Raw genomic sequence first — 24,276 nt, 5'->3', positions numbered from 1 at the left:
AAATAAAAAAGGCAAGTTTTTAAAGCTGACTAGGCAGTTTAGCATAGAACACAAGCATTTTGTAGCTACTACTAAAAATATGTAGGCCACCATATTAAAGCATGATGCACAAAACATACCTGCCAGAATGCTGGGGGTGTTATCTCTGTGTTGTTCCTCTTAACCTTAGCAGGAATCAAAAACTTTCAAGAAACAGCAAGTGCAATACAAGGGCTATCTACAGAGCCATCAATATGGCCCAAAATAATTACAAAATGTCCCAGAAGTAATATTTAGCTATTTTTGTACTTTTCTCCTAAAACTATGATGCAAAATTTGAAAAAAAAAAAATTTTAAATTACGTCTAGTAGTATTTAAAAGATTCTCAATCACTTTAAACTTTCATGCACATTTTCCGTAGTGCAATATTGATGGACTGGACAGCCAGAGAAAGTGCTAATTTTCTTTCATCATTGATTTCCTAATTTTCTCCATTTCTACAAGTAATACAACTCCAACCGTGAGGCGTATTCTTCCTTCCTTCTGTGCATGTAACTGCCACTGCCAGTAATGTGATCGCAGCACATGCAAGGAGGTGCCAATCCTGTGAGATGTCCTGCAAATTACTGAGTGCCCTCAACTCTGACTGAGTCAATGGTAGTGAGGGTGTTCCGCACCTTGCAGAATTGAATGCTGACAAGCCTTTTGGGAAAAAATAATCTTAGTAAACAGTAGAAGGGGAAAAGGATTCCAGAAAATTTGGTCAACTTTCTCCGATATACATTAGCAACAGTTTTACTACGTAAAACAAGGTTACTTACCAGTAAGTGATGTTCTTTGAGATGTGTTGCTCATGTCCATTCCACTAGAGGTGACTGCATGCCTCCGTGAACAGCTACCGGAACCTTTTTCCCCATAGCAGATCCCGGAGGGCTGGCTCTGGCACCCCCTCAGTCCTTTCTCAGCAGTATATGAGGCGCTGCCAGCCCTACGCCCCCTCAGTCCTTTCTTTCCGCCAACTCCGGTGGCAGGGACGGGGGGTGGGTTGTGTAATGGACATGAGCAACACATCTCGAAGAACATCAGTTACTGGTAAGTAACCTTGTTTTCTTCTTGGAGTGATTGCTCATGTCCATTCCACTATAGATGACTAACAAGAAGTACCTTGGAGGTGGGCCGGAGTTAGCGGTGAGCTGCCTGCAGCCCAGCCTTGCTGTAGCCCAAGTCTTCCTGTGCCCGTTGGACAGAGGCATAGTGGGACGTGAAGGTATGTACCAGCAGCCTGGCAGCTGCTCTGCAGATGCCCTGCCCTGGCACTTCCGCTAGGAAGGCTGTGGATAGAGCTTGAGCTCTGTTGAGTGAACTGTGGTGGCGCCCAGAAGCGGCACGTTCACCTGCTCATAGCTGAACATGATGCAGGAAGTTATTCACAAGGAAAATGCGCTGGGCGAGGACCAGTGAACCTTTCATCCGGTTGGCTGCTGCGCCGAAGAGCTGCATCGCTGTCTGTAATGGCCTTGTATATCTAATGTAGAAGCCAGGGTCTCTCTCACGTTTTTAGCGAGTATTGCCTTCTTCTCTCCGCCGAACCATGTGGTTCGGGGAAACCTAGGGAGAATATATGATTGGTCGCAATGAAACTGGGCAACCACCTTGGGCCAGAAGGCCCAGTGCGGTCTCAACTGAACCTTACCTCATAGACTATAGTATGAGAGGGGAGCTCCAAGGTCAGAGCCCTGATCCTGGAGGCCTTCTTTGTCGAGGGCCACCACTGCATCACTCCCTGAGGTGTCAAAGGTCCAGGTCTGAGCACCGCAGGTGATCGTGATCCTGGGAGCTGGGATCGCGCTGACTCGGAGGCTCCCAAGGCGGGCAATCGAGAAGTCCAGCAGTATGCTGAACCCGGGACAGTCGAGATGGCATCTGTTTAACCCCTCCTCATCCTTAGCAGGATGGAGGGGAAAGGCGGGAAAGTGAATATGAAGCTCTCTGACGGTTACAGACGGACAGCATTGGCGATCACCCCCGCCCCTTGACCACGGAGAGAGCAGCACTGTGGACATCTTGTGCTCCAGTCTGATACGGACAGATTCCTCTTGGGGGAACCCCCTTCCAGACAGTCGTAGATGCCCTCTGGGGGTGCAGCTGCCCATCGTGGTGAGGGAGAGCGACCCCTTGACACGGTCTGCCTCGTTGTTCATCACTCCTGGGAGGTGATCACTGCCAGGTCCTAAAGACCTATAGCCTCCCTTCATAAGGCTGATGAATGGGCTCCCCCCAGCTGTCGATGTAGTACATGGTCGCTGCACTGTCGGCACCTGTACTACCCTGCCCTCGATAAGGTGGAGGAACATTCCGGTTCTTTACACGTGTGCCGACTCCTCTCCTTCCTTGGCTAGACTCCTGGTGAGCTGAGGTCAGCGCTGATACGGCACCTTACCCTCTGCTCGAGGCGGCCGATATCAGGGTAACTGAAAGAGCCTGTTCCACGAATGGAACGCCCTTTCACACATACCGAGGAGTCGTTCACCAGTCTAGGGAGGCTAGGGCTTTCTGCTGTTGGTTTTTGTTTTTTGGGGGGTTTTTTGCATGGGGGAAGAGAGGGGATCGTAGGGTATTTGTGCAGGTGGGCCATCCCGAGGGACACTGTCTCACAGCAGGGCTGGGGCAAGAAGGTCTGGTCCCGGAGCAACCGGTCACGCCGATGCATTCCATAGGCTGCACCTGAGCTAACGTGAACTTTTGTGTGTTTATCAGCAGGACCCACCAGCCGCAAGTGGTGCCTGACCGGCTCACATTGCTCTGGACTTGGGACCTGGACCTGCGTGGGCGAATCTTGCACCCTCAAGCGTGCAGCTACCACTGCCAGGCCTTCAGTAAACACCCTCGAGGCCAAGTGACAGGCCACGGGGTAAAGCCATATAGCGTTAGAGGGAGCCAACCCCTACGAAGTGAAGGAAGGTTTGAAGATGTGCGTCCCTGACATCCAGGGCGGCATGCCAGGCTCCTGTTTCCAATACTGGAGCTGGGGAGACCATGCGAGACTTGAGTCCCTTGTTCAGTATTTGCAAGAGGACATAAGTCTGCCACTGTCCTTAAATCCCCCCTCCCTTTTTTTGGGGGGGGAGGGGGACTAGGAAGTACCTCAAGTAGGACCCCTTCTGCCATGCCCTGTGGGACCTTTCCTGCTGCTCCGGGCTAAGCCGGCCTCAACCTCTTGGATGTGGAACTGCCACTGAGAGGGAGGAAAGGGGAGGTGTCGAAGGGGCGGGGGGAAGAGACAACCGGGGGCCCTAGCTCACCAAACTATATCAAGGACCCTGTGGTCCGAAGGCATTCTGGCTCACATGAACCTGAATGGGGGTATAGGCTAGGGCGCTGCCCTTGCATGCCCCATCAGAAAGGGCCTTTTCCGATTGCCCTATCGCCGAAAGGACCCTTACTGAGGGCCTAAGGAGCCACTCAGGTCGGATATTGTCTTTTTAGATCCCCTGACTCTGTCCCATTGCCTGCAGGTCGCGAGACGGCCGTGGCTGACACCTGTACTGCTGCTGTCCCAGGGGGCCCGCCTGACACCCAACAATCTGTGGCATGTAGAAGCCCAGGGAACAGAGCATGGTCTAGGAGTCCTTGAGACCATGCAGCTTTGCCTCTATCCGAACGAAAGAGAAGGCTGACTCGGCCAAGGGAGAGCGCCGGATGGTGGCCCTTTCCCTGTACCGGAAGTACTGACTGCATCCCCGAGGGGTTGACGGACCATGGTCCGTCCACCCGCTGGGAAACCCCCTAGGCCTTCATACAGCCATAGGGGTGACCATTGCCTCTGGGGCCATCCATCTGGAGCTCTGGCACCTTTCGTTGGTGGTTGCTTCCCCAGGTACTACATCCCCAAAGGGACACTGAGGCACCGTCAACAGAACACTGCTGGGGCTGCCCAAAGGGCTCTCACTGTGTAGCACCATCGCTCCAGAGAGCGACCCCTCGACGTCGATAACCTCGACTACCAGGTTCGTCATGGGTGCCGCAGCCGTAGCAGGCAGAAGGATAATGCTCCAGTGAGCTGGGCTGACCCGAGCATCATCCCGGTACCGCGGACTTTGCGCTCTGCATGCATCTCGGCATTGAGTCAAGCTCTGGCGACTGGCTCTGTCCGGCCTCGGTGCAGGGCGAACTCCTCGGTGCCAAGTCTGTCTCCGGCCACCGAGTTTGGTGCAGCCTCGGTGCCCGGGGCTGGGGGGAGGGCGGGGCGTGAAACCTCGGTGCCGAGGCTGTCTCCGGCATCCGGGCTTTTTGCCTCGGTGCTGAGCCAGTTTCCGGCCACTGGGTTCGGCACTGCCTGGCGAATTCCTTGGTACCGAGACTGTCTCCGGTGACTGGGATCAGCGTCGTGTCCTTGCAGGTGAATTTTTCGTTGCCGGAGCAGCGGGATGGACCTCACCTGGTGCTGGGGGGTCGAGACCAGTGTCGGGCGGGCAACTTTGCTCTCTGCCTCGATGCAGGTCGGTCCGGCAACCGCAACCTGGGATGACTTTTAGGAAAGTGTTCCTGATCTACCCTAGGAAACCGGTCTGCAGGAGATCTTCCTCCCCATACCGGGGATCTCCTGAGCCATTCAGGGGCTTCCCCGTAACGCCAGCCCCATCTCTCTCGTGGACGTATGGGTGGCAGTGGCCTATGCAAGGCCAACAAGGCTCTTGCTGCCCTTCGACCACCAAAGATGATGGTGCCAGTAGGTGCCAAGGGGCTCCCTCACTCCCCCGAGTCAGAAGAGGCTCTCTGGCTGGAGACGCTGGCTCAGGCAGCGGGTCTCCGTGATCCGACCTCGGTGCGGATCGGTGCTCCACCCCGCCTGCTCCGACAATGCAGGGGAGTATCCATGCTCCAAGTGCCGATTCTGTCCTCGCGCTGTCGAGTCGGGTCAGTGCCGACGGTGCCCTCTGCATCGACGGCACACTGGGTTCCACAGCAGAGCGGGTTGGCTCAGAGCCGGCTCGGGGGCTCTATGAGCCAGGCTTTCAGGCGGATTTTCTGGAGGTCTGAAAGCCTTATCGATCCGTTCTCTTCTCACGAAGGGCTTCCCCCCCTACACTTCAGGCAGCGGGGGGTCACTTAGCAGAAAAGTCTTCCCGCCAGAAGCGCATGGCTTGAAGCCATGACACCAGAGCATACCTGGTCTAGAGCTAGACTATCTCTAACTACCACTATAATGGTTATTAATCTAACTAACTAGTTAACACAAAAAATCCTTGTTTAGAGTTTAAAACACGGGGAATTAAGCGCTTGCAATGGAAGCGCAGGCAGTTCCAGTAACCGTCACGGACGGAAAGAAGGAACTGAGGGGGCGTAGGGCCGGCAGCGCCTCATATACCACGGCATGTGCGTGGGACTCCAGGGGGCCCCGAAGCCGGCCCTACGGGATCTGCTAAGGGGAAAAAAGTTCCGGCAGCCGTCCACAGAGGCATGCACTCACCTGTAGTGGAATGGACATGAGCAAGCACTCGAAGAAGAATAAAGGTTTACACTAACTTTACCTCTGTCTTTTTTTCTAAACCTTGCTTGTTACATGGAAATAATTTCCCCATCAAAGAAACTGTGACATCAAGCTCAATCCAGCTATGTGCTGAGCACTCTGGTCCCATCTGGCAGTTATGCACAGGCTTTAAATTAAGCACATGAGAGGTCCTACTGATGTCAATGGGACTATTCGTGTCCTTCAAGTTAAGCAAGTGCCTACGTGTTTTGACAGATCAGGCTAGAGTGCTTGTCAACCTGCAGGATCACACCCATACTGACTTGCTTCTCTCATGCCACATAAATGACTGCATTTCCTGGTTTTGTTGATCGGTTCTGGAAGATAGTTGTGTGTATTGTTCACTGATTGTCAGCATATGTAACATTCATAGACACATTTATAAAACTGCTATACACAGACAAGGGAAATCGTTCTTGGAGCATACCACACAATACCATCCAAACTCACCACAATTACTCTCTCCATCATTTAGGTAACGCTGGATCAAGTTCTCCATCCACAGCTGATAGCAAATACAACGCTTTGTGATGGGATCACAGTGTCCGTGTCCAGAGCATTTTAAAAGGCAGACTAAGAACAAACCAAAAGTGAAGATAATCTAAGTTTAAAAGGGCAGCCTGTAACGCACACTCTGTTGAGGCACTAAAGCAGAGATGGCGCATGGTGCAGTCTCTTGCCCACAACTCCAGGGTAGAGAATGACAAATGAAAAGGTCACTTAGAAATCACACAGGGGAAATTTTACCCATGTGCTTCCATGAATCATTGGTAGACAAATATACCCCAATCACTGTTTTTATTGTCGTTACTAAACTGAGCCACTGTTGGGTCTTAATCTTCCAGTCATTTGTTGGGGATCTGAGTTAGTCAGATTTACTTTAGAGGCACAGTAGCCTGCTGGGTGGGAGCAGATAGATGAAAGCATATTATCCAACTGAATAATCAGCTGGCAAGCCAAAGATAATTTACTGACACTAGACCTGGAGATCAACCTGAGTCCGGGAGTTCAGTTTTATTTGTTTATGTATTATTTATTGGTATTTCTATGGGGTATATTCTCCATAATACCTGAGCACTTGAGAAATATTAATGTTCCCACACACCACCATAATGAGCAGCGTACAAATACCTGAAATAATTGTAGCACCAGAACTTCTGAGGGCCCAGCAGTCAGATACTTTATTTTTAATTATTGTAAATGCATGCAGCCAGAGGTAGTGTGATGTCTGCATTTTATGAATCAAAATATAAAAGAGTCAAATAAATTACTCTTTCCAAAAAAATACATAAAACTTGCTGCTGGGTTTGTTGGGGAAGGGTAGGGTTTTGCCTTAAAACTCGTTATGTGAATAAAAATTAAGTGAAGGCAAATTTGAAAATTATACCTCCAATTTTCTTCCATTCCAAAGTGACAAAAATAACAATAAAAAATAAAACAATTTTTACAGTATAACAGCTGTCATTTTCTTCCTCAGGAAATAAATTAAAAAATAAACCATATTGATCAATGACTATTTTAGAGCTACAGTTAATGTTTTTCCCCTTGCATTCTGATTCTCAGCAAAACACTCGTTTGGCTATAAATTATAAACAAATTCATATCTGTAATACCCCTGTGTCCTGAAGTATTTTAATTACCAGCAGCACTGCGACTTTACAGGAGATTAAAACTTGAAACTTGGCTTGAAAGCCCAAGTGTCACTGTGAAAAGCTCTGATTATGAAGAAACACTGAAGCCTGTCTACACTAGAATGTTTATCACATTGGGGGACTGGGTTATAACACAACGATGGCCTGACCATTTTGCCGCGGGAGGTAGGAATGAATCATATTATAATTCTGCTGGGGAATAGTGTAACAGCCTCAAAGGAACCAGGGATAGAACACAAATTCTGTATGGCAGTTACAGTAAGGTTTGTTCCATCCACAGAGTAAGAACAAACAACGTTATAGCACAGCTTTGATAGTATTGTGTTATAATACGGTTCCCCAGCATGGTACATATCCCAGCGTACAATTAATGAGCCTTAGTTTACAAAAATGATAGACAGCCATCATACTCTATGCCACCACTTGTATTTTTAAAAGGAAAGCAAGTAACTGGTACAAGTCGGTCATAGATAAACAGATATGTCAAGCATTATCAGCCTCATGTTTCACAAAACTGAATGCAAAACAGTGCAGAGAGGAAGCCCCTGCATACTGTTCCCATGTTGCCTATGCTAATTAATATTCCGATGGCTATAAAATGCAAGAAATAGGAAGCACCAGCAGAACATACCAGCTGTGTCCACCCGCAGAACTTTAAAAAGCAGGAAGTCAGCCTTCTCCTTTAACAGCTGCACGTGCAGCATCCGTGCGACATCGGAACCCTTTATTACTTTGAAAGGATGCCCGCTCTGCACATAGAATAAAATCGCTGTGCTGCAGAGAGAACGCACAAGCAAAATTAAGATTTGTGTTGTCCAATGAGCTAATATTTTTTCAGTTTGATTGTAAGAGACTATACTCTGGAAATCAGAAGCTTAAAATCATTGTCTTTTGTACGTGTGTGTGTATATATATTATTTAATCTGCCACTGGGTTAAACAAATTCATCAGAGTGATAGAACTATTGCACTACCATGGAGTTCAGGAGCGATAACAATTCTCTAGCTCCTCAGCTTCATGGGAGAAAGCTGAGGGGAGCGGGACACACCGTTCCCTCCCTCGTCCTCGCAAGCCTGGATTTGTTAAACTTCCAGGCATACTGCAAAGCCTCCCCCTTTTTTCACAAGCATCTGAAGTCTGATGCAAAACCCACTGCATGCAACAAGATACTCCTGGAGGGCTTCTGCAGCACTGCGCAATGCCGAATTTGCGCAGCAATTAATGTTCTGTGCAGAATTTCCTTTTTCCTCCACAGAATTGGCTCTGCAGAGCTGCTGGCCGCCACTACGGGCTGCTGGGTTTGGCAGAGCGCAGCTCCCAAAGAGAAGTCACTGCCATGAGGAGTCTGAGGGAGCTGGATGGTTCCAGGCAGCTGCAGTTCCCTGCATGCCCTGAAGGAAGGAGGTGATTTGCAGGAAACGCCATACAGGCCCAGGACACAGTCTCAGACTGTTTTCTCCCTCTGGATCTCTGAGCTCTTGGTCACCCCGCAGCTAGGCTTGGGCAGGGAGGGCAAAGGGACACAGGTGTCTGGGCTGTGGGGGCACCACGTGTGGATGTCTAGGCTGCAAGGCACCCTGTGACTGGGTTCTGGGGGGAGGAGGTGCAGGTATCTGGGCTGGAGGGGCCCTGTGGCTGGGCTCTGGGGGAGGGGATGTGGGTGTCTGGCCCCCTGGCTGGGCTCTGGTGGGAGGGGGCAGAGAAACAGGAACTGGTTTGTTATAGGGGTTTCTTTAACTCTACTCCTGGGAGGGGGATTTTTTTGGTGTGTTGTGTCCGTAGTGTTACAGACATAGTTGCTGACAGGTGTTTTGAAATAAATTATTAAAATAATCGAAACTGGCGTGATTATATTGTGTCATTTTTGACAAATAAAACATGCAGAAATTTGCAGAATTTTAAAATACTGTGTGCAGAATTTTTAATTTTTTGGCACAGAATTCCCACAGGAGTAATGAAAAGACTGGATCAGTGCTTTAGAGAGGATAGGGTGGATACGTGAGGGGGACTGGTGAACAAGAGAGAGATGATCAATATCCATCATGTCATGTTATGCTACAGTTGAGTGGGATGCTTTGGGGGGTTTTTTGTTTGTTTGTTTGGTTGGTTGGTTGGTTGGTTTTTTTGGGGGGGAGAGAGGGGGGAGTCCTTTCACTGGAAATTAGTCATTGCGATTTGAAAAGTATTAGATTTTCTAATAAGTGTATTTTTAAATTTTGGGAGGGGCGTAGGGCTCTGAATAGATGCCAAAAATTATTTTTTTTAAAAAATCAATTAGTTAATTTAGGAAGACATAGTTTAAAGATGAGTCATCTCAAGAGATTCCATCAACCCCACTGTCAGCTCTCATGTGCAAGCTACACAGAAATCTGGGGTAGGCTGAGAGCAACCATTTCCAGCTTTGCTGCCCCTCAAAGGCATCTGTGGAATATACTGCTCCATAAGACTCAGAAGACAGGTAGACTCTGCTCAGCATGCTCATCACTTACCTAGGGCAATGGTTCCCAACCGGGAGTCCATGAGGCTTCAGGACTATGGAGGTCATTCAGCCCCCGAGCTCCACGCTGGGTGCAGCCCCCCCAAGGTCCGCGCTGGCTGGAGCAGAGGAGCAGTCCCCCTCCCCCCAAGCTCCACGCCAGCTGGTTGCAGCGCCCCCCCCAGGCTCCGCACCAGCCAGAGCAGAGCAGCAGCCCCGAACTCTGCTCCAGCTGGAACGGAGGAGCAGCCGCCTCCAGCCCTGCACTGGCCAGGCACCTGGCTGAAGAAGAGCAGCCCCGCACTGCTGGGAGCCTGAAGCAGCCCCAGCCAGCCCACCTTCATTATGCTCAGTCTATGCGGGACGGAAAGAGGCCAGGCCACATGGGGCATGAGGTGACGGCTGCGCCAGAGAAGGCTTAGCTTCTTATTTAGATAAGAGTAATTTATTATTAATTATTATTATTATTATGTAATGTAGTGTTGTTATCATTATATGAGTTTATAGGCTGGTGGGGGAGTGAGGACACATTTTACCTAGTTTTAACTAGTGGGGCTTTCACTCAAAAAGGTTGGGAACCACTGACCTAGGGGATGAGATCCCCAATGCTGATTGTGAAAAAGCATCAAAAGAATCTGGGACATCAAAAATGGGGGGGACCCCCGCAGGGAACAAAAAGGAGCTTTGACCTGGATGGGACAAGTACATTTATTTAATGAAACATCTGCTTGTGACAATCTGTCTCTCTCTGTCCCATTCCATCTAGCCTTTGGAAGGACAAAGACAGTAAAAGAAACAAAAACATCAAAATAAATAAATGCAGTCTCTTTGAAATAGAGGGAAAGAAGTGTCTGCAGGGAGGTTTTTTCAAATGAGGCTCTCCGATTCCAGATTCCCTAAGCGTCAGAGAGCTCTCTCATCATACCGCCTGTAGAAGAACTGCTATTGCTAAAGCATATGCTCCAGGAAAATCTCTCTCAACTTCTCTTTACTCTTCCAGGTAGCTGCACAAAAAGTTATTAGACGTGAGCTTTGGCAAAGTCACAAGTCACAAAGCTCATTTGCTACTTATGAAAAGTAAAAAGTGTCTTTCAAAAATCTAATTGCTGCCATCCCGCAGCCTCACAAAATACTGTCAGTGAAAAAGCCATTTTGAAGGGAAAACCCTGTGTATAGTACAGTATTTTGCCTGTGTAGCTTATATCAGTTCTTCAAGCAAAATAAGTCATACTGGCAAAAGCATTTTTATGCCAGTATAACTGCACCTATAGTTAGGCTTTTGTTTTACAGCAATTTTGTCCCCCCGCTCCCCCCCCAAAATCACACCCCTAACAGACATTGCTAGCCAGCAAAAGTTTCTAGTGTAGATCTGGCCTCAGTGTAGCTTACTTATTTATAAAATGTATACAAGTCCTATTTCCTTGAACCAAGGTGGTAAAAAATGGCACATAAACATCTCCCTTTTGCAAAAAGCTCAGATAAGGCTCAACTGCTCTGTCCCAAGAAGCAACTGCCTTGGGTTCTATTCGGCACTGGTGAGGTCACATTTGGAGTACTGTGTCAGTTTTGGGCCACCCACTACAGAAAGGATGTGGACAAATTGGAGAGAGTCCAGAGGAGGGCAACAAAAATGGTTAGGGAGCTGGAGTATATGATTAATGAGGAGAGGCTGAGGGAACTGGGCTTATTTAGTCTGCAGAAGAAAAGAGTGAGGGGGGATTTGATAGTGGCCTTCAACTACCTCAAGTGGGATTCCAGGGAAGATGGAGTTAGGCTTTTCTCAGTGGTGGCAGATGACAGAACAAGGAGCAATAGTCTCAAGTTGCAGTGGAGGAGGTCTAAATTGGATATAAGGAAAAACTTTTTCACTAGAAGGGTTGTGAAGCACTGGAATGGGTTACCTAGGGAAGTGGTGGAATCTTCATCCTTAGAGGATTTTACGGCCTGACTTAACAAAGCCCTGGCCGGGGTGATTTAGTTGGGGTTGGTCCTGCTTTGAGCAGGGGGTGGGATTAGATGACCTCCTGAGGTCCCTTCCTACTCTGATCTTCTATGATTCTTTGAGCTGCCTCTCTCTCGGGTGCCTCTATTTTTCCCTCAGCCCCATCACTTTTCATCTGTGAGACCCATAGTCCCCCTTGGACTGCAAGATTTGGAAAAGATGGCCTGACCATTAACCCCCTTGTGTGCAGCTTCTCTGCAACACAAAAGAAACTCGAAGGTGCAACAACCCAGACATAGAAGAGTGCTTTAAGCCACACAATACCCCTTAATTATGCTCTGGGTGCAGTTACTTCATGGCATCTTTAACTCTGCATAGAGTTTCCCTAGGTGCTTATACACAAGTGACCCCTAATGTGCAACCCATTAGCACCTATCAACATACTGATACTTTTACTTTTATTTTAGGATGTTGCAGGGTAGCTGTCATATCCATAATCCCTCACAGCACGATATCTGCGTACCTTAAATCTGAATAGGCTTGTATCTTCTGAACTTTGATGTCTGAATCCAAGACGTTCAGCAGCACAGCTAGCTGTCTCACAAGGGTGTCCTTTTGTTGCTCGGTCAGCTGGCCAACTCCAACTTGCAAAATCAACTCCACCAGACCATTTTTTTTAGGGTCTGAGAAAACAAAAACACTGTTTTTTCAGAAACTGGCAAATATTTCAGTATTGATTGAAGGGCATGCTTAGTAACCCAGGTACCCCTAACCCTTGACTTTTATGGGGGAAAGTAATTTGGAAGGGTACTTATTTAATGATGAAACATACCAGAATATCTAGATTTCTACCTCATTTGCCTCTGCCCCAGTCAGTTACAATCCAGCACTATTTCTACATACAGAAATTAGAACCAAAGAACCTTTACAGCTAATGCCAAGTCTCTTCACCAGCTGTCCTGCAGAAGTCTCAATCAGTACCAAGAGGCCATACCCATACTTGAGTTCAGTGCTTAAAAACCTGAGGGTGAGTTCACACTCAGTCATATGTAATCCTATGTAAAACAATCCTGATGTCACCTTCTCTTAAAAGCCTCCCTAAATGCTATCTCTTCAGTCTTTAAGGCCCAGAGTCAGGAAAAGCACTTAAGCATGTGCTTAAATCCATCACTATGTGGGACAGCATGTATTTAAGTGAGTCTAAATGAGGAACATAAACTTCGGGCAGAAGTTAGACACATTTTTAAGGCAAATTTGACTTGATAATGTAGGTTTTGTTAAATACAATAATCATCATCATCATCAACATACTTTGTCCTTCTATAGGGCTTTACAAATATCATAAGTCTCACAGCAACTCAGTGACATAGTATTATCATGACTGTACAGAGGAAGAAAACGTGGCACAGAGGCTAAGTGACTTGGCCACAAATCACACAGGAAATCTGTGGCAGAACCAGGATTAGAATTCAGATTTCCCACATACCCATGCCCCCACCACAAAACTGTCCATCACCAAATAAGTTTTATAAAAATCTTAAAACCAAGAGAAAAATATTTCTGGTTTTTTTTATATATAATTAAATAACTCCAATAGAAATTAAATCTTAAACAAGATTCTTCAGAAGCATTTTTGCACCCAAGCACTGCAACATGGATGTGAGAATCAAGAAGTGTAACTGAGCGTTAAGTGACTAAAAATAAAAGTGACTTGTCTATTTGCATTGTCCAAACTAATTGCAATTGAAACAAATAATGAAAAATAAGTAATATATATGTGTCTTTCAGTTTTAATAAACAAAGGTGTTACTTGTAATATAGTCAAGAAAACAATTCTTTTTAAACTATGGGGCATGATTCTCCCCTGACTGATAAGGGTTCAATCATTTATACTTGTGCAAAGTGGACTTATAGTAGTATCACTAATGTGAGAAAAGGAAGAATTCAGATATGACAGTATTTTACACCCACTTTAAACAGATGTAAATAACAATACAAGGCAGTGGAGAATCAGACTCATGATTTTTAACCTCACGGGATCTTGCCAACAGCAAAGAAAAGAATGTGGAGATATACACAGCTTATAGATGACCTTTTAATGATCATACCAGGCCGCACTTCAACAGTAGCAGTATCAATAGCTGAATCTCCTTTAGCATCTGTGACTTTCAAGTGAAAAGTATAGAGTCCTTCCACAAGATTGGTTAGCTGCAGTACTTCCTCATGGTCTGAGCCATGAATCACATCCTGCAAAAAAAGATATCAGCAGAGAGTTATACTCCTTGAGAGAATTGAGGCTAGCAAGCTCTACATCAATCTACTGCAGAATGTGTATTCATAGATTCCAGGGCCAGAAGGGATCATCTAAATCTGACCTCCTGTACAACACAGGCCACAGAACTTCTCCAAAATAATTTCTAGAGCAGATCTTTTAGCAAAATATCCAATATCTAATCCTGATTTAACAACTGTCAGCAATGGAGAATCCACCACAAAGTTTGCCCTTGGACCTTCAAAACAAACAAGAAAGAGAACACCCAGAAAGAATCCTTCCCAGAATCCCTACGATAAAACTATTAAGCTACATCCACACTGCAACTGGAGGTGTAATTTGCAGTTTGTGTAGGCATACTCACGCAAGTTTTAATCTAGTGAACTCGCTGGAAACAGCAGTGAGGACACAGCAGAATGGTGTTCAGCATGGGTTGTAACAGGCACACTGCTGCGTCCTCACTGTAATTTTTAGCAAGCAAACTAGATTAGAGATAGTGCAGCTATGTCTATACAAACCGCAAATTACATCTCCGGTTGCAGCCCAGACATAGCCTTAGTGCAGCATGTTTACCTTCTATAAAGCTAGTAAGAGGAGATTTTGTGTTCAAGGCAGACATACATAGATGCACATCTGTTTGAAAATATAAGTCTCATTTGTTTCTGTTTTATCTCAATATTCTTAATTCTACCTCCTTGGACCCTAAACAATTCCTCTCCTTCCTTGGTGTTTATACCCTTGAGATATCTGCAAACTCTTATCTCTCCCTATTGTATATTAAGCTAAACCCTATTCAGTTATTTTAATATTCCCACATAAATCACTCCTTCAGATCCGGAATCATTTTGCTCACCCTCAGTTCCTGCCAATTTGCCACCACATTTCTGATCCGGAGGAGTTCTGATTCACAACCAACCTTCTGCGGGTAGTCCCACCTGTGTCCTATTGAGCTAGATTTTAGAGCAATTAGAGGAGCTCCTTGGTCTGTGATGCTATGCCTCTGCATATGCATCCCCAAACCATAGTGGTTTCTTTGTCATCATCTCACATTGCAAGTTCACATCTGATTTGCTACCTGCCATCATTCCTCAAGCTTTATCAGCCCTTGTGCTTTTTCAAGGGTCTTCCTCCTTTTGGAGTATCTGGGTTTCAGATTATTTTTCTCCAGGCGCATTAGCTTGTATTTTTCCCAGACAAATCTCATTTTACTATCACATGGCCATATTTCTAAGCGCTCTGTCTAGTGTCTTTTGCATCTCTGTCCTCACTGCTCTGCCCCCACGCACAGAGTATACTCTGCAAATGTAATTAAAGTGCCATTTACCCCTTGTACCAGTTCATTAATAGAGTTGTGAAATAAAACCAGATGTAACACCAATCTCTATGGCATCTGCCTGGACACTCTGCCAGCATGGTACACTGAAGTCAGAAAGGGCTTGCATGCATGTAAGAGGGGGCAGATTCTGTCTCCAATTAAATACTTTCAAAATACTTACGCCAGCTGCTGGGCTCTGGCCATCCCGAATCCACAGATATGATACAATCCCTTGGTCATCAGTAGACCAGGAGCCATCCAAAGTAATAGAGTTATTGGGAAGCACAAGAATGTGTTTGCCTCCAGCATGCGCCCGGGGAGGACTGTTGTTTTCTAACCACAAAAAACAGTAAAGCAGGAGGATTTTCTCTCAAAAGGGGCAAAATATAAATGATACGTGACTGCAAAGAAACACACACTGCTTGTCCATAGTACAGTCCTCTGAATTTCAGACAATTAAAGACAACTAAAATAATTCTGTTCAAAAGTATCAACAAGGTAGCAGGTGAAATTCGGCCCTAGTGAGTGAAGGTGTACAATCCTACTGACGTCAATGAAGCAGTTATGGCAGGGCTGAATTTGACCCCAGGATTACTACAATCTGGAAAAAACAGCTGCATTCCTGAAAGGATTACTGCTGAAGGGTGCTCCCACTTTGAAAAGTGACCCTGTAAACATGGCATTGTGCGGTCCCATATTTATTCTCTCTCAAATTTTCAGATCAGATTTTTTCAGTATACAAATGTGAAGTTTTTTCCCCCTAAAGGCTAGCTTCACAAACTCAACATGGGATCCGAGAGTCAAGCTGGCTTCTTCTCTTCCTGATCCTCACTGATTGTACTGCCACCACAGCACAAATGAGGCCCTCAGGAGTACCTGTGCAGCCATGTTGTCTTCAAATTATGCACTCAGCAATACCTGTGCAGCTCCTTTGAGTTGAGTGGATTTGCACAAGTATCACTGATTGGACCTGTAATTGGAATTCGGTAAACAGTTCTCTTGATGATGCACATGAAGGAATAGAGACCAGCTCTTTACCCCGGATGTGTTGGCGCTGCAGTGCTAACCAGAGCAAAGAGCATTAAGAACACATTTTTGTCACTAAAGCCAGCCACTATGATTTTGAATACACAGAGCAGTTCTGTTGAGTAAACAGGTATCATATTTACAGAGTGGAATAGCATTTCAGGCTACAAACAAATAACGTGCCAAATGACACACAAGCAAATTTTGCACTAAGGAGCTCACCTGATTTGCATGCAGTAGAACAGAGCGCAGTCACCTTGATCTTTAATACAGGGATGCCAGCCCATGGAGATCACTGGTCCCAAGCTATTCAGACCAAGAGGGACCAATAGATGCTGGGATTGATCACCCCTTACCCTCTACATCTCCCTATTGAAGATGAATGTGAACTGCAGGGTGAAGTGTAGATTGCATCTCTCACATGAACTGTACTTGGGCCCTTCCTGTTATAGAGTGCAGGACACCAGACAAACAGCATTGTAACTTCAGTAGGGCTTTCCGCAAGAGTGAGTGTGGGGCAAAACACTGTTTCTCTATCTCTGTCCTATAGATGAACAAACACGTACTAAGTAACTGTGAGATTTTAGCTGGAACGTGGTATATTTTGAGCCTGTGTTTCTTGAGTTTTACTTTCACCTGACAGGCGGCTGCTGCTAACTTTCTGACAGTGCAATACTACACTAGTCACAAAGGGTATACTCGGAGGTCAACCCCATTCCCAGGGACATTTTTTAAACAATTAATACCATGTATTATTTGTGTATGTGATTAAACATCAGTGAAATCCCAGAAGTAATTATATTACTGTCACATAAGAAAAAATATATCTTGATTAGATACTGGTTTTAGTCCAGTAGGGTGTCTATGAGTTCTCTGGAAACCAAATCTAGTTTTGTACTCATTTTCTCCCATTTTCTAAATGATCAACATAACATGCGAGTCAGACTGCTATGTACATGAAGAGGCAATTTGGCTTACCTTCCTTAACAGTAACAGAGAGCGTGGCCGTGCTGCTTAATCCCTGCTGGTCTTTCACTGTCAGCCGGAAGTGATAGGTACCAACCTGTAGACTGCTTACAGTTGCCACTGCTTTGTCTATGTTTCCCATTTGCACAGTGGTTGGCCCACTGAAACAAAAGACCACAGGAATAATCATGACAACAAGACACATTCTCCCCTTGATGTCACTCTGTCGTTTATTCTATTTGCATTTATAAAGCTCTTATAACCACAGTGTCTAAGCACTGACTGCACTGCAATTACACCAGGCATGTATTTGGCACACAGAATTTGAATTTTTATACCTGTTTTACAGATAAACTAAGGCATGCAGAGGTCACACCAAGTCACGAGCAGAAAAAGACTCTAGGAATACTGATTCCCACTCTCATGCTCTAACATTTCAGCAACACTTATGGGCACATTTGCTGTAATCATCGGAGAGCCACACAATCACAAAATATACTGAGTGTCAGCAAACGAGGTGCTTGCTGTGTTGCAAGTGTGATAGCTGAATGGATTTGTATCTGGTACTTTTTATTAAGAATCTGTTCACTTTGCACATACAAACACAATTATAAAATTTTGTAAAATATTGTAAATCACTGTCCAAAGATATTAAAGTTAAAATATTTAAACATTGAAACAGTCCAGTTAAGTATGTTGCAAAGAGACCGGATTCAAATATATTGGGAATTTAAGCTATTATTCAGTTCATTGTATTCACAGAGAAGTCTAGTTCTAGGAACATATGGGAAAACAGTGTACATTACTGATATGCAAATTTCTTGTTTGCTTTTTAATGGGAGACTTGTGAGTTCCTGACATTTTTGTTTTTTGTTTTTTTTAAACAAACCTTCTTTGTAGTAATCTGTCTTGAGGTGACTCATTGCAAAACATGGGCAGAAATCTCACAGGCTTTCAAGTTGAATCTGACATTTCTGTAGGTCACCACCAGACACACTACTAATCACGCTTAACAGAATGGCATGTTGATGCAACAGCATAACATGGCATCCAAGAAATCCAACACTTGGTGCTTTCATGTTTTGGTTGGGGGTAGGGACCCAGTATCAGAATGAGATCTTTCCTTACTTCCTACCATCTTCCTGGCTGTGTACAAACAATGGTACTTTTTGTGTGAGGAAAGGTATTTAAAATTGCACATGTTTGTAGGATCAGGGCTGGTTTAGAATGAAAGAAACAGGCTGAAGAGCTTTCTGGTCAACATTGTGGGGCAATAGTTTGCTCTGTTTAAACCCTTTACATATTCTCCTTTTCCTTCATCCCCATCAGTGCCATAGAGTTTCAATCCCATCCTCCACCAAGCCAAGCAGCATGAACCCCAGAGCTATCTCAGTCTTGCATCTCCTTTATAATGGTGTCGGATACTCTTTCAGCCGAGCAATTGGACTAACCTCATTTTTACTAGATACCTGATATTTTCCCAGTGATAGAAAACAATGCCTTGGTCATCATGGCTTTTGCTTCCATCCAGTATAGTGCTTTCTACTGGAAATGTTAATTCCTTATCTGGACCAGCCACTGCTACTGGAGGACTGTTATTTTCTGTAAAAACAATATTTTAAAATACAACATATTTCCTAATCAGTCACTTGTGCGGATTATCAATCACTGGGGCCATTTCTAATGAATACAGAGATTTAGATTATGTAGGACAAGCTTATGTAGGACACATTTGCTCAAAGAATATGAAGGCAAGGATCCCCAAGGTATAATTTATGGGAGTCTGCAAGATCTGCCAGGGTGTTAGTAAGTAGTTCTGCAGAAACCCTACTATGGGTCAGATTCTGTCCGGCATTTAGGTGGGGTGCACAGGACGGGGCAGGGCACGTGGCATTCCACCCCCCCCCCCCCCATACACACACACACACACACACTCACACCCATGTCACTTTTAGTCACTTTTCATGGCACAGTCACACTTAAAGAGCTTTTGCAGCTTCTTAAACACAACATTTAAAAATACTTTGCACCACGTGTTCCACTTAAATATAACATATACTTCTAATGGGTTATGATTCAGCCATCCTTGTGCAGCTCCACTGACTATGCATCTTGAATATGGCCCTTTATCATAAGAGAAGGAATCTTGAGTGTAGATCAGCATAACGCTATTGACGTCAACGGAGTTATGTCAATGTACGCCAGCCGAGGATTTAATAAGGAAACGTGTTTCCTATTCTTCTTCTTCTTTCAATCCTCACTCTTACAGCTAGGTCTCCGTCATGATCCATTTCCCAAGATATTTGGTCATCCTTGGAGCACATTGCCCGAGCCACATTTTCAGAGTGCCATGCTGTCCTGTAATTTTAAAGGCACAGACCCAGGCCGCCTTTGGGATTCGTGTTCCGGATTAATGCAGCAAACATCTATAATGGCGGTTTACTGCAGCGAGGCCATCTGTACAGAACTGTGTACTTAGAGCAGGTCTACACTGCAATTAAAAGCCAGCTGACGTGGGCTCCCGGGGCTGGGGCTAAGGGGTTGTTTAACTGCGGTGCAGACATTTGGGCTCGGGGATCCGCCCACCTCGCTGGGTCTTAAGAGTCAGGGCTGCAGTCCAAGCGTCTACACTGCAGCTAAACAGCCCTTTAGCCCCAGCCCTGTGAGCCTGAGTCAGCGGGCACAGGCCAGCTGTGGGTGTCTAACTGCAGTGTAGACATACCCTTAGACTACCCTGCTGGAAACAGGTCATTATGTGATTGCCAGTGGTATTATAGGATCTTCAGATGGACAGAACCCACCACCGCTAATGTGGGAATCAGAGATGGGCAAACACATCACCCAAAGAAAACATGCATGAAAATCTGATGAGACCTAGACCATTTGGGGTGTCCATCAGTCAGCTTCAAATCCAGAAGACAGTTTGAAAGGGGTAGTCTTTGAAAATGCATAATGCAATTTTTCAGCAACACTTATAAAGCAACCCTATTGAAAATCCAAACCACAAAAGGATTCCTGAAGGTGAACTACAGAGCAAAAAGAAAATTGAGTTAAGCACTGATGTAGGTGCTGAATACCTCACTAAGTGGGCTGGCTGTACAGGAAATTCAGCACAGAACTGCATTTCAACTGACTTCAAAAAGCCACTTAAAATGTATCTCTGGGCTGAATGCCTTCCACAGGCTGGTTAGCAGGTGCTTTCAGCACAGATGTGCACGCTCTATTTAATTTTTATTTTTTACTTTGCTGTTCACCTTTTTCTTTAAAGCAAGAGAGTCTTTGATGCAGCAACTGTTGGATACTCTGTCTGCCAACTGAGAGATTCAATACAGAAGGGACTCAGGTAAGCAAGGCCTGCAAGAATAGCTGTAATTATATTGCTGATGTACCATCTATAAAGCTAAACTTGTTTCCAGTCTACCTACCAGGCTGTACAATCACTGTGACCTCAGCTGTGGACCGCTGTCTAGCTGAGTCTGTAATAGTCAGCTGAAATGTATAATCTCCTTCCTGCATTGCAGATAACTGGAGGTATGGAGTCCGCACTCCCTAGTCATTAAATAAAACAGAAGATTATAGGAGATGAAGAAAAATAAAAAGGTCCAAAATGGTCTAAACACCACAACTTCGTATTGTAGCCAACCTACAGTTTTAATTCTTAACAACAACAAACATTTTGTCTGATCAAACAGTTCACATGTCTCTCAAATGAAAAAACAGATTTAAAAGCAAATTTCAAGTACACTATTCAAACTCTCTTATGCTAACATACAGTAGCATTTCATTTGTAATCAGTAAATTTAAATTTCTTATTTTGGCATAATTGCCATTGTTTAAAAAAATAATCAGCAATGAACAATAATACTTTCTTGTGGAGCACGTGACATTTACAATCATAACTAACAAATTAAATTATGATCATTATTATTACAACTTGTTTCATTTCCTTGAAGATATGTCTTTTTATTTAAACCCGGCACAACTGTTTAAATGTAATATTTGTAAAAAGAAGAGCTTCTCTCAGTTAATATGAAAACACAATTGAACTAAAATTTCATTAAAATGCAAAAACAGATCTGACTGTATTCATATTGGGAAGATAATATAGGTTTATGGGGGCATCTGTTTTATATCAATAAGACGTAACATTATACTGCATATTGTATGTTATCTTCTAGTGAAAATGTCAATAAAGAAAATATTTAGAATACAGAAGGACCAAAATCTGGGCCCACTGAAGTTACTAGGTATTATGTCAGGGACTTTAGTGGGATCAAGTATTCTCCTGTAATGCCTGACACACAATTAATAGCGTGGTAATATGATATTTATATATAAATGTGTAAAAGACTCATTATAGACCACCTATCAATCATTATATTAAATAAGTGATCATTATAATGCAACATCACCTATGTCTTTGAATAGAGATGTCATTGAAAACCATCTAAACTGGAATTTGTATTATTAATTAAACATCAGAGCTCATTTAATTACTAAAGATCAGCTATTGGTAAATGCAACATTTCACACATCTTCAGCTTTGTAGCCACGAAGACTATTCCCAGTTCTGGAGCAGAAATTGTAACACGTCCTCGCATTTCAGCATTAGGTAATTGATGAGCCCATTAGACATTTTGAGCCATTGTCCCATTCACACAGGGGAGTTGTTCTGCACTGGAGTATCTCCCAGAGCTATAGTTAGAGATTCTACAGACACTTGATTTCTCAGACTTGGAGCTTCTCTGCACACAGTTTCTCTACCACTGTATTAGTTTTGAAACCAATATAACTAAAATCAGTGCAACCTTCTATTGTGGACACAGTTATAGCCGTAGAAAGCTGCTTATATGAATGGGAATAAGTTATATCAATATAAGAAACTTTATACTGGTATAACTCAGTTCATATATTAGGGGTTTGTACTAATTATTATTATTAATTATTTTATATAATTTATATAATTAATTATTTTAATTTGTTTCTAAACAAATATAATTATAGAGGCACAAAAACTGTGTAGGCAAGCCCTGAAACAGCCTCATTTTCAACATGGACAAGCCCACATATCCTACAAATGTGGCTGATGTGGTTCAACTGACCAGGGAATTAATTAAGTCAACTCATTGCAGAGTTAAGATCTGTGTTTGGCCTTGCAGAGTGCAAAAAGTCATGGACAGTTTTAATTAAATTGAGTTCTTAAAATGGAAAACAGCCATAAAAATTAATAGACTAAATTGGCTTAACTTTAACATGACTCTACAATTTTATTGAGCATGGAAGATACTGTTATGATGGATGCTGAAGGACTGAAGCTGATGGAACTAAGAGCTGCCTTCCATTCATGATAAATGTAAGAAGCAGTTAAGCTTCTTTTTGGAGTAAGAGTGTTGAAAAACAAGGTTACTTACCAGTAACTGATGTTCTTCGAGATGTGTTGCCCATGTCCATTCCACTATAGGTGTGTGCACGCCTCTGTGCATGGTTACCCGGAACTTTTTTTCTCTTAACAGATCTCTTAGGGCCAGCTCCAGCGCCCTCTGGAGCCCCACGCACATGCTGCGGTATATGAGACGCTGCCGGCCCTCTGCCCCCTCAGTCCCTTCTTTTTGCCAATTCCAACAGTGGGGACGGGGGGTGGGTTGTGGAATGGACATGAGCAACACATCTCGAAGAACATCAGTTACTGGTAAGTCACATTGTTTTCTTCTTCGAGTGCTTGCTCATGTCTATTCCACTAGAGGTGATAACAAGCAATACCTTTGGAGGTGGGTCGGAGTTACCGGTGAGCTGCCCTCAGCACGGCTCTGCCGAATCTCGCATCCTCTCTCACCTGCTGGACGATGGCGTAGTGGGACATGAAGGTATGCACCGATTACCAGGTGGCGGCTTTGCAGATGTCCTGCAGGAGCACTCTCTCCAGGAAGGCTGTAGATGAGGCTTGAGCTCTGGTTGAGTGCGCTGTGATGGTTCCCGGAAATGGCACCTTCGCCTGCTCGTAGCAGAACTTGATGCATGATGTAATCCACAAGGAGATGCGCTGGGTGGAGACAGGTGAGCCTTTCATCCAGTCAGCCACTGCGATGAAGAGCTACGTCGATTTCTGGAATGACTTTGTGTGCTTGATGTAGAAGGCCAGGGCTCGTCTCACGTCTAGCGAATGCCATCTCCTCTCCTCCTCTGAACCATGAGGTTTGGGATAAAACACGGGGAGAAAAATATCTTGATTACAATGAAATTGGGAAACCACCTTGGGTAGGAAGGCCGGATGCAGCCACAGCTGAACCTTGTCCTTATAGAATACTGTATATGGGGGCTCCGAGGTCAAGGCCCTAATCTCGGAGACCCTCCTGGCTGAGGTAATGGCCACCAGGAAGGCTACCTTCCATGAAAGCATAATCAGAAGGCATGAAGCCATGGGTTCAAAGGGGGGCCCCATGAGTCTCGAGAGGACCAGGTTGAGATCCCAGGGAAGCACCAGGTCACAGACCTGCGGATAAAGCCTCTCCACCCTCTTGAGGAACCTGACTGACATGGGATGAGAAAACAGTGATCTCCCCTCTAGCAGCTGGTGGAAGGCCGAAATGGCTGCCAGGTGAACCTTCAATGAGGCCAGCGCCAGACCCTGGAGCTTTAGCTGGAGCAGGTACTCCAGGATCACCTATATAGGCGAGAGGCTGGGCAGAATACCTAGGGACTCCGCCCAACAGGTAAACCGTCACCACTTAACCCGATACACAACCTGTGTGGAAGACTTCCTGCTGCCAAGCAGGACTTGTTGGACCTGCACCAAGCAGGCTCTCTCTCCCTCCGTCAGCCCCAGAGCATCCAGGCCGTGAGGTGCAGGGAGTCCAGGTCTGGGTGCAACAGGCAACTGTGGTCCGGGGATAGGAGGGCATGGTGCCTCGGGAGCTTCAGGGGTGGGGCGATCGAAAGGTCCAGCAGCATGCTGAACCAGTGCTGTCTCGGCCATGCTAGAGCAATAAGTATAACGTTCGCCCTGTCCCTCTTTATTTTCAGCAGGACCTTGGGTAGGAGCAGAATGGTCAGAAACGCATCTATGAGAGTCCCCGTCCAGTCCATTTGAAATGCGTCAGAAATCGACCCAGTCTCACGAC

General features: G+C 45.1%; 1 protein-coding gene across 1 annotated transcript in view; it reads right to left on the bottom strand.

The window, feature by feature from the left end:
- Positions 1-24,276, bottom strand: part of KIAA0319 (KIAA0319 ortholog) — a 48,311-nt gene that overhangs the window by 4,170 nt on the left and 19,865 nt on the right. Inside the window, exons 9-16 of the mRNA XM_067537459.1 lie at positions 20,584-20,707; positions 18,628-18,760; positions 17,171-17,319; positions 15,348-15,499; positions 13,688-13,826; positions 12,103-12,262; positions 7,793-7,935; positions 5,960-6,082 (exon numbers count right to left, since the gene is read on the bottom strand). Of these exons, the coding sequence (XP_067393560.1) occupies positions 5,960-6,082; positions 7,793-7,935; positions 12,103-12,262; positions 13,688-13,826; positions 15,348-15,499; positions 17,171-17,319; positions 18,628-18,760; positions 20,584-20,707 (1,123 nt within the window). The remainder of the gene's footprint in view (positions 1-5,959; positions 6,083-7,792; positions 7,936-12,102; positions 12,263-13,687; positions 13,827-15,347; positions 15,500-17,170; positions 17,320-18,627; positions 18,761-20,583; positions 20,708-24,276) is intronic.

Source organism: Emydura macquarii, unplaced genomic scaffold (assembly GCF_026122565.2).
Source record: "Emydura macquarii macquarii isolate MOO-44397 ecotype Brisbane River unplaced genomic scaffold, CSIRO-AGI_Emac_v2 contig_431, whole genome shotgun sequence".
NCBI classification, from domain to species: Eukaryota; Metazoa; Chordata; order Testudines; family Chelidae; genus Emydura; species Emydura macquarii.
Note: the sequence above shows the minus strand (reverse complement) of the source record. Positions and strands in the feature narration are given on the sequence as shown.